Here is a 14,267-nt window from a genome sequence, read left to right as displayed (position 1 = left end):
AAGAAACTAACAAGGATGTGTGTATTTGATTTTCTTCCAAATCACTGATCCATTTGTTTTCTCCTTACTTTGCCAGATCTGAGTCCCCAGCTTCTGATTTTTTCAGGATCAAAAAAAAAAAAAAAAATCTAACTGTAACAGTGTATCGTGCCATTTTGCTATACCTCCTTTACTGTCTTTTCCTTTGACCTCACTTCAAACTTAGTCCACCTTTTATTGTTAAAGTTTCTCCTCAGGCTTTATTACTGTCATCCTTGAACCTGTAATTGTAGGTAAGCTTGCATTTCTTCTAATGTTTTGAGGAATAAGTGCCATTTTTAGATAATTTCCTGAAAATATCTCACTGAAATAAGGTAGAATTTCTTTTTTTCTTACCATCACATTTCTTTTTTTTAAATAAGCTTTCTCTCTTCACTTGATTAGAACTAATTTCACAAGCTATCTTATTGATCCTTCCTGTATCCTTCCATCACAGAGCCATTCACTTGAATGGTGCTGCATATCAGAATCACTTAGGGAAACTTTCAGGGTGCACAAATCCCTCTCAGCACCTGGCATTCTCATCTCTATTCTGGGCTGGTGGAATCTGTAGGCTGCAAAGCTTTCCAAGTGACTGTATTAAAGGTCCCCAATTTCCTCCCATTCCTGTGGTATTTAGAACCATTGTATTATTATATGTATCAATATAACCATTTGTGGAAAGAAAAACATAATCCATGAAAGTTTTTTAGATCATCTTATCTTACATATAAATGTCAAGTCAGTACTGTGTAAACTTGTTTTCTTTATTAGGTTTTGGTGTGGCTGTGCCATTAGAGCTTGTAATTCAACATTATTCAAAAATGTATTGTTGCTCCTCCTAGCTAGAGAAACTGTTAGTCTTAGGAGAACTTTTTTAAAAGGTTTGGTGAGAGCAATATTATTTCTCTTTTACTAGTACTGCTTAGATGTATCAACTCAGAAAACGTTGCTGTAGTTGGAGACAATAGCGCTATCCGTATCAAAAATAAAATTAGCATAGCATCTAAAAATCCTTTTTGAAATGAGGATAGATATATTATTAACATGCTTACATTTTTTAACATTACAGTTTTTGCTTATTCTATTTCCAGGTTGAACAGTTAACAAATCATCTGAAAGAAAAAACAGACAAGTGCAGTGAGCTTTTGCTCTCTAAAGAGCAACTTCAGAGGGATATACAGGAGCGTAATGAAGAAATTGAGAAACTGGAGTTCAGAGTAAGGGAATTGGAGCAAGCCTTACTCATGAGTACGGACAGTTTTCAAAAGGTGTGACATTTTCTTTGGGTTAATTTTATCAAGTGTTTTAGTACGGGTTACTCTTAGTTACATGGACATCAGTTTTTTTTAATTAAAAAAATCACTGATGATTCTTTGTTGATATTATTGCATAATGTATATATCTTGATGTCTTCATTGACATCATAACCATTTCTGTTTATTCTTATCTCCAAATGTTCCTTGCATATCTGAGTCCTGATAAAGAAAGATTAATTAAACCAGAAGAATTAATTGCCCTTTTAACCATCAGTAAGTTTGTGATTCTAAAATAATAGCAAAGTGAAAAAGCTGTAAGCACCAGTTTAGGCTGATGCTTTACCCCAAACTAAGAAGCAATGAGATCTGTTCCTGTTACGCTACAGAAAGCAAAAAGGAATGAAAGAAGAGCAGGATAAGGAAATTGGGAGGGGAGCATTTGAGGGGATAGCCTTCATTTTATCTGAGAAATGAATTTTAAGATTGTCAAGCAATTCCTGTCTTAATTTGTATAAAATGCATTCAAGACTGAATGTTATAACTTTTGATCATTCACTAATGTAGATTATCTACTTCTAATTAGAGAAATAGAATTGCTACTTCTCTAATTAAAATGGATAGTCAGGATTTAATGTCTGAAATTTTGATAAAATTCTTATATATTTAAAGGTAGAGGACCAAAAACAGTTTGGATCAGTAGAAGCTAAAACGGAATTGTCTCTAGAAATACAATTGCAGGCTGAGCGAGACGCCATAGACAGAAAGGAAAAAGAGGTAAGTTTATTTTTAATGACAAAGTGTGGCTTGAATTATTTTAGAAAATATCATTTGATTAGAATGAAGTTTATGGTCTAAAACCAAAGTTTAGAGTGTTTCTTAGCTTATTGCCTAAGTTGAACTTGGAAGACAGTAAACATTTGAACAAATAAACTGGAATGAAGAAGAGGGGACAAGTAAAAACGCTTGGACACGGGAGGAAGTTTTGAGGACAGAAAAGGTGGCTGGTTTGGTAGGTATGAATTCAGTGAAGAGGAGAGTGCAGAGAGATAGTAGGGTTTGGGCCCAAAGCAGTATCTTCCTCTTGACCTTACCATAGGCTTTTAATTACTGCTACTTTGCTGTGGGTTTTGTTTTTTTTTTAAGTTGTATTGCCCTGGGAGATAATAGTGCATTTTTACAGTGTGCCAAACATGTTCTTAAAACAAAAGATTAGGGCCTCCCTGGTGGCGCAGTGGTTAAGAGTCCGCCTGCCGATGCAGGGGATACGGGTTCGTGCCCCGGTCTGGGAGGATCCCATATGCCGCGGAGCGGCTGGGCCCGTGAGCCATGGCCGCTGGGCCTGCGCATCCGGAGCCTGTGCTCCGCAATGGGAGAGGCCACAACAGTGAGAGGCCCGCATACCGCAAAAAGAAAAAAAAAAAAAAAAAAAAAGATTAATAATAAAGTAATTCTATAAAGTTCTTTTATGTTTTCCTACTCCCTCCCTTTCCCCCCAAAAAAAACCAGAAAATGCACTTTTAAAACAGCAATAATTTCCAGTTCCTAATTATTTAAATCTTTGTCTCCATTAGTTTTTCTAAAGCATATTGTACTATATGTCATCTAGCTATATCATATTTTAAATGTTTCAAAATTTTTAATTACATTTTTATCTCTTTCCATGTAATTTTCTCAGGACATTTGATGTATTTTAAGAAATATTTATTGAATGTAAACAGTATATTAATGTTAACGAGTGCTTTGAAAAATAGAAGAATGATTTAGACGTCAGCTAAAACTATAGCTTGGAGAACTTGTAGTTTGGAGGAGAAAAAAGTCATCTATATAAATGACTAATGGAAATGATCATTTCCATGAGAATGGTTATGTTCTCATTTTCACGTAGTACTGACTAATGTTTATCTAAGAGATTCGTATTTTGTTTTTTGGCTTTTATGTGAGAGACAGAGAACATTTTTGTTGATATGTAACCACTTCTGTGTGTTTTGGAAAGAATTAACATTTAAAGATTTACCTTACACTAAATAATCAAATAAATTGTCTGCTTTCTAAAAAGATGGAACTCCAAAACTGGTCGCAAAGGCAATGATAATTGATTATGGATAACTGATTACGTTTACTAATTTTATATTTTTATTGTCATTTGAATTTTATTTAATGCTACTTAACACCTTAATTTCTTAAAGTAAGTATCCAATAACTGCCTACCATTTACTTAGAATCATAGTTGTTGCAACTATAAGAGGCCTTAGAGAGCTTCTGTCAACCAGCTCCCAGTTTTTACAGATGAAACAGGGAGACATGTTGAATGAGTTAAGAATTAAACTGATGGCTAACGTTGGTCTACTAATACTTGCCACTGTTATTCACGTTTGAATAACAGTGACAAGTATTCTGTCAGAACCCACTCACTCAGTAACTGGAGACTGAAAGACAGGAATGTAAAATTGAAACATATATCTTTTAATGAAAATAACTTCTTAAGCATTCTCTCCTGTACTAGGCAAATGTTTTCAGATATCTGACAGTATAAACATAAGATGTCTATGTGTCATTATATCTGAGATACTTCCTACTACTCCCATAGCCTGTTTGTGTAAAACTTTTTTTTAAAGTTTATTACAGTATTTAGAAATTCAAAATGAATAGAAAGAGAAGAAAACCTTAGAAGATAGGAATTTCAGGATGTATAAGAGAAGGAGAATAATGTGGAGAGAAATAGAAGGAAGAATTTCTTTAAGAAAAAGATGCCTTCAGTTAGGTTTTAGCTCTGTGAAGGTTTTAGCTCTTTATAGAGTTAAAGAGATCTAGCTTACAAATGGCAATAGTAAATAATAATAGTTAACTTTGTTGAAGTCTGTGCTAGAAAGTGCTAAGTATTTTAAACGCCTTATGTCATTAACCCTTGCAGTCTCCCTGAGGATAGGTTCTATTGATATTTCCACTTTATACATGAGTAAACCAGATCTTAAGAGAGGTTAAGGAACTTGCTCATGGTCACACAGTAAGTGGTTAAACAAGAATTCCTCCTCGATTTCTCTGATTCTGGAGCCCTGTGATGCTATACTGCCAAAACATCCGGGCATGTTTTGCCCTGTTGGTGAGAAGTATTATAGATTGTCATTCAACATTTATTGAACTCCTGTTTGTAGAACACCACTGTCCAGTTGTAGAACCAGTACCCATCTTCAAGGAATCTCCTATCTAACTAGGATATGTATACATACATACACACATACACACACACACACATTTGAAAGAGAAGAATACTTAAAAGAAAACACAAATAGGTGCAAATTAATGTAATCCAAACAGTCTAGATATCATTTGGTAGCTAAATAGAACAAGGTTAAACCAGAAAGCTACCATTCTATTTTGAGACCTTAATAATATTTTTCTAGTTTTTGGTTGTCATAGACTCAGTAATAAGACAGCCAGGGACTGCAACTGAAGTCTGACTGAGTAAGAGGAGAGAATGCCTTACAGTGTCATTTTGGGAATTGAAGTCTCTGTTTTGATGCCTCAAGTTCAGCTACTTATGATGGGAATGTTAGTGCTTTAGACCAGAACTTCTCAAACTTTAATGTGCGTATGAATCCCCTGGGGATCTTGTTAAAGTGAAGAATCTGATTCAGTAGGTCTGGGGTGCGGCTTGAGAATCTCTGCTTCTAACATGTTCCCAGGTGAGGCCACTTCTGCTCCAGGGACCACTCTTTGAATATTAAGGCTAAAAATTTGACCATAAACTGTTTCATCAAAAAAGAAAATAAGTATCAGGTGAGGCAGGGCAAGGGCAGCAATTTTGAACTTAAATATCTATGTATGTGTTGAAATAATACCTTGTCATCAAACGTAGTCGTAGAAGATAGGGATAAGTGTAAATACCGTTATATTAGTTAACTTTGAAGAAGATATAATCATCACAATTTTCAACAAACTAACCTGATAATTATATATGCACAGCTACTAACTATATTTAAGGTGTGCCTACTGAGTTTAATATCAGTGTTAAAGAAAATTATTTAAATATGTCTTAGACATTAGTTATTAGAAGCAGGATAAATGATAGTTAAGAATGTAAGCTTCCAGAGGTAAACTCCTGAGGTTCAAAAACTGGCTTCCACATACTAGCCTTGTGACTGGAGGTCAAGGTGCTCCTCTCAGTGACTCCCTTTTTCATCTCTGAAATGGAGATAATCCTAGTAAAGATCTCATAAAGTTGTTATAGGGTTTTTTAAAAAAATAATACATATAAAGCATCTTATGCAGTGCCTAACAGTAAATTGTCTATAAATGATGGCTATTGTTACTAATATCAGTATGATTTCTATTAATGAAATATTAGGCTAAATGATTCTGAAGGTCTTTGCCTTGCTAATGCTAAGATATGATTCTGATTATGTATCGGTGTGTAATCAGAATATGCCCCCTTTCAAGTTCTAAGGTAATAAATGATTTATATGTACTTTCTGAGCCAGCTGCCACTAAATGCTGCTCTTGTGTCTTAGGTTGCTTTTAATGCAGCAATTTTGATCATAGGTAAATACACATTTGAAAATCCATTCATTAAAAATGTATTAAGCTACAAAGCATTGAGCTAAATGACTATTCCTCTCCTCAACCAAACCCAAATATTAAACCAAACTCTTAATATTCATCATTCGTTTCAGTCTCTACATAGCCATCAAAGAGCAATTGCTTTACCATTAGTGGTAATCTGTGCTCAGAAATGAGCTGAATTTCAGTTGTCCTACATATAGGAACACTCTAATTTTCTCCTAAAATGGTTTTACTAACTTACTCTTTAAGTTTCTGTTATTTCAGACCTAAGGGTCCTTTGCTCTTAGCGTCTACCTCTGCTTCCTTCTGCTCAAATAAGGCACATGGCTGCCAAACCTTTCATTGGGTTAAGTATTAATGTGGACTAAATTGAGCTAATCTCACTTGGTGGCTAAAATAACTGACCTAATTCTACAGCTTTCTTGAGCTTTTTTTTTTTTTTTTTTTTTTATGGTACGCGGGCCTCTCACTGCTGTGCCCTCTCCCATTGCGGAGCACAGGCTCTGGACGCGCAGGCTCAGCGGCCATGGCTCACGGGCCCAGCCACTCCGCGGCATGTGGGATCTTCCCGGACTGGGGCACAAACCCATGTCCCCTGCATCTGCAGGCAGACTCTAAACCACTGCGCCACCAGGGAAGCCCCTTGAGCATTTTTAATAGCAATTAATTTAACATAAAATAAGATCTAAAATGTGGACTCTTTCCCTTCCTCCCATGACTCTTTTATGCTTTATCAGAGGATAATTTTAGGTAGGAAATGGCTCCTTGTATCCTTCCTCTGAAGGTCTCGTCTTTGCTTTGGGCAGGATGGTTTAAAGGTGTTTAGTTTGAAAATGTCTAGAAACCACAGCTACATCTGGCTTAAATCATACTGATTAATACTGATATTTCCTTTATTCTCATGGCTCACGTGTTTTAAGCATATATACTATAGAGCCAATACAGCACTCTTCATTCTCTCTTGACAAATAAACATTTGTATGAACAGTTTTTTCTCTTTCCTTTTGATGATTTTGGTATCAAAGATCACAAACTTAGAAGAACAGTTGGAACAGTTCAGAGAAGAACTGGAAAATAAGAATGAAGAAGTCCAGCAACTACATATGCAATTAGAGATACAGAAAAAGGAATCTACTACCCGCCTACAAGAACTTGAACAAGAAAACAAATTATTTAAGGTAATTACTTAAGGAAAACTTTGCCTCTAAATAATTCATTGTTTTTGTCTTGTGTAGTAGTTGTAGTATTAAGCATTTGCTAAATCCAGCCGCTAAATAATACTTAAAAGAGGAACATTAGCTGCAGATGGATTTGCATGGAATTTATCTTCGAGCCAACATAAACATTTGAATTCATCAGAAATAAAAAATTTTGGAGACCTTTATCAAAACATTTTAAGAATTATTGATTTACAATAATTATATAATAGCTCTGATTTTTTTTTCATTTGTATGTTTTAGATGCTATAGCTTGGTAAGAGTTAATTGACAGAATGTTCTGAAAATCACGTGTAATGCCCTATCCAACTGGGATGGTTATTTTTGTTCCTAGGATGAAATGGAGAAACTGGGATTTGCCATAAAGCAAGCTGATCCTATCTCTACCCAGGACCAACATGTACTATTTGGGAAATTTGCTCAAATAATGCAGGAAAAAGAGGTAGAAATTGACCAACTGAATGAGCAAATTACAAAACTTCAGCATCAACTTAAAATTACAACAGATAACAAGGTACACTAATTTAAAATTATTACATGAAATTATTTAAACTAGAATTTTATTTTTATTTTTTATTGAAGTATAGTTGATTTAAAATATTGTGTTAGTTTCAGGTGCACAGCAAAGTGATCTAGGTTTTTTTATTTTCAGATTATTTTCCATTATAGGTTATTACAAAATATTAAACAGAGTTCCCTGTGTTATAAAGTAAATCTTTGTTCTTTATCTATTTTATGTATAGTAATTTGTGCTGCTGTGAACATTGGGGTGCATGTATCTTTTCAAATAAGAGTTTTTGTCTTTTTTGGATACATGCCCGGGAGTAGGATTGCTGGATCATATAGTAGCTCTGTTTTCTGGTTTTTAAGGAACCTCTATACTGTTTTCCATAGTGGCTAAGTTAGAATTTTAAAGGGCAAGGTGGTTATTTTTCAGTTTCTTTGTGAATGTAAAAACCAAGTAAAACTTTAATTCTCTTTTACCCATTAATTTTAATTTAATAAGACATACTGGTTTAACAAGCTATATATATGTTTATCCCTTCCTAACATTGTCAAAGATTTTTGATGTTTTATAGGGAGTCTCTGGTGACTCAGATTTCATCATATCACTCTAACCAAATCTATTAAAAATTCTTCTACTTTGTGTGAGTTAAATAAGATAATGACATTTGAGCACTGTTTTAGACTTTTATTTCAGTACTTTATCCTGTTATAGACTGTTATATTTCAATACTGCATCCTTTTCGATTAGATTGCATTGATATTGACTATTTTACTTATAGGAAATCATCTATTAAATGCCTAAATCACTTTATGTTTAATGACTTTCTGAATGAAGTTCTAAATAAGGTCCTTGTTTGATGTGATGGAGGACTGTTGGTCTATATTAAAATTAATTTAGGATGTCTGAGAATAAATTATTTTTGTGTGTGTGATCAACACTTTAAGATCCTGCTCTAAAATAAAATAAAATTCCCTAAATATAAATACATATTTATTGTATATGTTACTTTTTGTTAACTAATAGGTTATTGAAGAAAAAAATGAACTAATAAGGGATCTTGAAACCCAGATAGAATGTTTGATGAGTGATCAAGAACGTGTGAAGAAAAATAGCGAAGAAGAAATTGAGCAGCTCAGTGAAGTGATTGAAAAGCTTCAACAGGAATTGGCAAATATTGAACAGAAGACATCGGTGGTTACTAATTCTCTCCCAGAAGAAGCAGATAGTTTAAAACATCAGTTGGATATGGTAATAGCTGAAAAACTGGCTTTGGAACAGCAAGTAGAAACCACTAATGAAGAAATGGCCTTGACAAAAAGTGTACTTAAAGAAACCAATTTAAAAATGAACCAGCTAACACAAGAATTACATAGCTTAAAGAGAGAACGTGAAAATATGGAAAAAATCCATAGTATACCAGAGAAAAGTGTTAACATGGCTGTAGATGATCTGAGCAGAAACAAACCTGGACTAGAAGTAGTCCTTACTGAGGGTGCTCGTAAACCCCTAGAAAATCCGACTTACCTCAGATCTTCTGAAGAAAACAGCAAAGTTTCCATAAGCAGTTTGCAAACACAGGTGCTACAACTTGAGAGCACTGTGAGTGCAAAGGACTTAGAACTTACCCAATGTCATAAACAAATAAAGGACCTGCAGGAGCAAGGCCAGTCTGAAAAAGAAGCACTGAAAAAGAAGATGGCAAACCTGCAAAATATACTTGAGGAAAAGGTGGCTGCTGCTCTTGTGAGTCAGGTCCAACTCGAAGCAGTTAAAGAATATGTAAAATTCTGTCAAGATAAACAAGCAGTTTCACCAGATCCTGGAGGAACAAATACACAGAATATAAACCAACTAACAGAAAATGAGGTGGAGTCAAATGTGTCAGCACTGACCTTGAGAATATCAGAATTAGAAAGCCAGGTGGTTGAAATGCAGGTAGAAACTGCAGAAAAAAATGCTTTGGAAAAAGAAAAGAAGCTACTAGAACTACAGAAGCTATTGGAGGACAATGAGAAAAAACAGGGAAGCAAAGAAAGGAAAAGAAGCCCTCTAGGAGATTTTGAAGTTCTCAAGGTTAGTTTGTATTTGATTTTTTTCCACCTAAATACCCTAAGAAACTAACTCTCTTTTCCCTGTTCCTTAAACTTACTGCTAATTTATTAAATACAGTGTTCTTTATGTCTAGCAATTCATAAATAAAGGGTTTTTATAAAAAAATATTACCATTCCATACAGTCATTATTATCACCAGAACAATGGATACAAACTATATTTTGTGGTCTTAAAATCACAATATTTATTTCACTACCATAGTCATTAAGTAGAGCAGTCAGAAGAAACTTGGAAATGTTAAGTATAGCAAATGTCCTCTGGAACTTGTGTGAGTTTTTTCCTTTTTCCTCTAACATGCATGTTAAGTGGTCACCATTCCTTTTCAGTCATGAAAATGTCAAAATATATTAGTGTTCTAGTGAATTAATGTATGAGTGTTAAGTCATTCACTTTTTCAGATTTTATACCTCATAATAGATTTCATCCTTTCACCCCTTTAGGTCTACTTATGTAAAGATCTGAAATCACAGTTATTTCTTAGCATAGGATAGGACAGGTGTGAAAGGACTTTAACTTTCAAATTCTTACTTTATATATTTATAATTTTGAGAAGTTAATGTATAGTCCTATTTGAACACCAGAAATTAACTGATATATTAGGATTCTATAAATATTTATTTTGCAAAGGATAACAATTCTTTCCATTTACTAGGCTTTTTCCTCCTAGCTCGCTGGAACTATATAAATTACTGTAAATGATATTTAAAATAGTAATGTGATGGGACTTCCCTGGTGGTCCAGTGGTTAAGAATCTGCCTTCCAATTCAGGGAACACGGGTTCGAACCCTGGTCGGGGAACCAAGATCCCACTTGCCACAGGGCAACTAAGCCCACACGTCGCAACTACTGAGCACGAGCCACAACTACAGAGCCCATGTGCTCTGGAGCCTGCACGCTGCAACTACTGAGCCCACGTACCACAATTAGAGAGAAGCCCATGCTCCTCAACAAAAGATCCCGCATGCTGCAACAAAGAACCCGCCTGCCCCAACTAAGACCTGATGCAGCCAAAAATAAATAAATAAATAAATAAATACTTTAAAATAAATAAATAAAATAAAATAGCAATGTGACTTTCCATATATATAAAACTTATAAAATAACACGTGGTATCTTTTGAGGAAAGTGATATAAATATGAAACTTTTTTGAATGGATAAACAAACTATTTTCATTAATTATAAAATTTTAGGATATGTTCTAATGACATGATTTACCTTTCATTCCCAGAAATATCTTTCTTTTCTTACTGTCTCAAGAATATAAAATGGGGACTTCCCCGGTGGTCCAATGGTAAAGAATCCACCTTCCAATACAGGGGATGTGGGTTCATTCCCTGGTCGGGGAACTAAGATCCTACATGCCGTGAGGCCACTAAACCTGTGCACCACAACTACAGAGCCCACGCACCCTGGAGACTGCACGCCACAGCTAGAGAAGAGAAAAAAAAGAAAAAAAACCCGCACGCCACAACTAGAGTGAAGTCCGCATGCCGCACCGAAAGGTCCCGCATGCCTCAGCAAAGATCCCATGTGCCTCAGTGAAGACCTGATGCAGCCAAAAAAATAAAATAGAGAATATAAAACGATGGCTGTGAAGAGTTTCCCTATTTGTTGAAAGAACATGGATCATTTTAACCCGTTTTATCTGATAAGCAGTCTTTCCTGAAAAAGCTTTATTGGAATGCACAAGTACCTTGAACTTGGCTTTGTTTTTTGAAAATAACGTGTTCATGTTTTCCACTGCCATTTAGACAACTACTGAGCTGATTCATACCAGTGAAGAAAATGAATTTTTTGGTCGATTTGAGACTCTTAGAGCTGAGTCAGCAGCTACCAAAGAAGAACTTGCCAGTTATAAAGAGAAGGCAGAAAAACTTCAAGAAGAGCTTTTGGTAAAATAAGTAACATAGCTTCAATTTCTGCCTATCTTAATTTTATTTCAAAGTGTATATTCTCTTATATGAAAACAAACCCAGATCTATAATTTAACAGCTAGAAAAAAACTTGTAAATTTGATGAAAAGGTATTATATAGTTTCGTTACTGTCATCTTTCTTCTTTGGTTTTCCTTGGAATCTTTTTAAGGAGGATGCTTTTAATCTCTAGTCTGTTAATGAAAGAGGAGAAAGACGTGTTAAAGAGTACTGTATATCCCCTGAGAACCAAAAGTAGAGGCTGATCAAATGATTTCACTTCTGTGCTAATCTGTGACTATACATATATGTGAATATAGATGAAAACTGTGTTTCTGAAATGTTTTTCCTGTTATTCTGAGGAAAATGAACGTATTAGCGTGAATTACACTCTCCTCTCTACCCTAAATTCTACATGTGATATTTTTAACTGAATGTTCTACTGTTCTATTCATTATGTTTTAGGTAAAAGAAACAAATATGGCATTTCTCCAGAAAGATTTAAGCCAAGTTAGGGATCAACTCAAAAAGGCAGAAGAGAAATTATCCTACTTCTTAGAAAAAGAAGATAATACCGAGGTACAAGAAAACAGAAAGTTCTGCACGTTAGAGCCACTTCCTATAGAAGTGGGTAAAAGCTCTGCATCACAGACAGATGGTACTCTCAAGATCAACAGCAGCAACCAGACTCCACAAATTCTTGTTAGAAATGCAGGAATCCAAATTGATTTACGGAATGAATGTTCATCAGAGGAAGTCACTGAAGTAATTAATCAGTTTACTGAAAAAATTGAGCAGATGCAAGAACTACATGCTGCTGAGATTCTGGATATGGAATCCAGACATATTTCAGAAACTGAAACCTTAAAGAGAGATCACTATGTTGCTGTTCAGTTACTGACAGAGGAATGTGGTACCTTGAAGTCAGTGATACAGTGTCTGAGATCTAAAGAGGTATTTGGTTTTCATAATGTGTTTTTTCAAATTCTATGATTTTTCTCCTCAGAATTCTATGTTTTTAAGAGACAAAGAAATTTGGGGCAATCTCTCCTTTATGATAAAATTACAATTTAAAATCTTTGCATTGTGTAGAGTTAAATAATAATGTTCCACAAAGCTCCTGTGCAGATTTAGAACCCAATGTTATCATTCCTTAATTTATTAATGTATCTCATTATGGTAATATCCATGAAGAAAAAAATTAAAGACTTACTGTAAACCATGGATATTTCATTTATTGTGAAAGGTGTGACATATTTAATTGTTTTTTTGTTTTTTGACAGCATTACAAAAGAACCAAACTATTCATTGGATCCTGTTTTTATTAAAGCAAAAAAAAGTTATCTTCTTTTGTTTGTTTTTTCTGATTAGGGCTCCTCAGTTCCTGAATTAACACATTCCGATGCTTACCAAACTAGAGAAATATGTTCCAGTGGTAAGTTATATAAGTTTCTAGAATTTGTATAGTATTTGTTTAAAAAGAGTTTGTTTCTCTTTAATAGTCAATGGTTTTCTTTATTTTAGATTCTGGATCAGACTGGGGTCAGGGAATTTATCTTACACAAAGTCAGGGATTTGACACAGCATCAGAAGGCCGAGGCGAAGAAGGTGAAAGTTCAACAGATTCATTTCCAAAGAAAATAAAGGTACTAAAAGGCAGACATCTTTTAGTAAAACTTTCTATATTGAACATAGCAGTTTATTAGAAGTTAGTAAAGAAGATCTATACTATAGTAAGATCTCTCTGAAGAGAGAATTGCATAGCTAGAAGGAACCTTGGGGCTCTAGTTTTATTTCTGTATTCTGCAGATAATAAAGTACAGTATATTTAATAGTTATTTGTATAAAAATTTTTTTTAATTTTCTATTCCTAATATTTTTGTTTGCCAAAATTATTAAAGCAGTCTCAAAGACTAGAACTTATCTCCTACATATTTCTTTCGGTCAAATTAGTGCCTAATTAAATCCAAGAAGAGCACATTAGGTAAATGTGGAACTTAGAGATGAGAGCTACACAAAGTCATAGGCTGTCTTCTGGGATTGGCTTACCCCTCCATAGGAAGAAGGCATTCAGTAATGGTAGGCTGGTGTTTCCTTTCTGCAGTGGCTTTTCTAAATCAGTCTAACTGGGATAAAACTGTGTTAAAATTTGTTTCTCTTTTCATGTCTGACTTTGCAGTCTTTGAAAAAATGCCCTAATTCTGGCTTTTGGGTTATGGTTTCTAGGGATTACTGAGAGCTGTCCATAATGAAGGCATGCAGGTGCTCTCTCTTACTGAGTCTCCCTATAGTGACGGAGAAGACCATTCTGTTCAGCAAGCTTCAGAATCCTGGCTAGAAGAGAGAAGAGCTTACCTCCTTACAATCTCATCTCTTAAGGATTTGATTACCAAAATGCAAATGCAAAGGGAAGCCAAGGTACTCAAAAATTATTACGCATCTAAAGAGCTTTATATGATTTTTATCAATAATAAGTCACTTTACAAAATAAATTGTTGGCTTTTATGATGTATTTTCACATGAATTTCTATATACTGTTCAAATGCCCCAAGTTGCACACTTGAAAATAAATCTGTATCCTCTTAGACTTCTAATACTGATTTTGGTTAGTAGACAGGTATCATTTTTAGAACAGTTCTTAAACATGCTTATTTGAAAACTAACTTTTGTTTTTTATACT

General features: G+C 34.5%; 1 protein-coding gene across 7 annotated transcripts in view; it reads left to right on the top strand.

The window, feature by feature from the left end:
* AKAP9 (A-kinase anchoring protein 9) overlaps positions 1–14,267 on the top strand; it is a 150,828-nt gene that overhangs the window by 115,043 nt on the left and 21,518 nt on the right. For all 7 annotated transcript variants that reach the window (XM_060108824.1, XM_060108825.1, XM_060108820.1 and 4 more), the window contains 10 exons: positions 1,113–1,289; positions 1,947–2,051; positions 6,863–7,015; positions 7,389–7,568; positions 8,586–9,635; positions 11,427–11,567; positions 12,053–12,541; positions 12,959–13,022; positions 13,112–13,233; positions 13,814–14,005. In XM_060108824.1, the coding sequence (XP_059964807.1) occupies positions 1,113–1,289; positions 1,947–2,051; positions 6,863–7,015; positions 7,389–7,568; positions 8,586–9,635; positions 11,427–11,567; positions 12,053–12,541; positions 12,959–13,022; positions 13,112–13,233; positions 13,814–14,005 (2,673 nt within the window). The remainder of the gene's footprint in view (positions 1–1,112; positions 1,290–1,946; positions 2,052–6,862; positions 7,016–7,388; positions 7,569–8,585; positions 9,636–11,426; positions 11,568–12,052; positions 12,542–12,958; positions 13,023–13,111; positions 13,234–13,813; positions 14,006–14,267) is intronic.

This window comes from Mesoplodon densirostris, chromosome 9 (assembly GCF_025265405.1).
Source record: "Mesoplodon densirostris isolate mMesDen1 chromosome 9, mMesDen1 primary haplotype, whole genome shotgun sequence".
Taxonomy (NCBI): Eukaryota; Metazoa; Chordata; class Mammalia; order Artiodactyla; family Ziphiidae; genus Mesoplodon; species Mesoplodon densirostris.
Note: the sequence above shows the minus strand (reverse complement) of the source record. Positions and strands in the feature narration are given on the sequence as shown.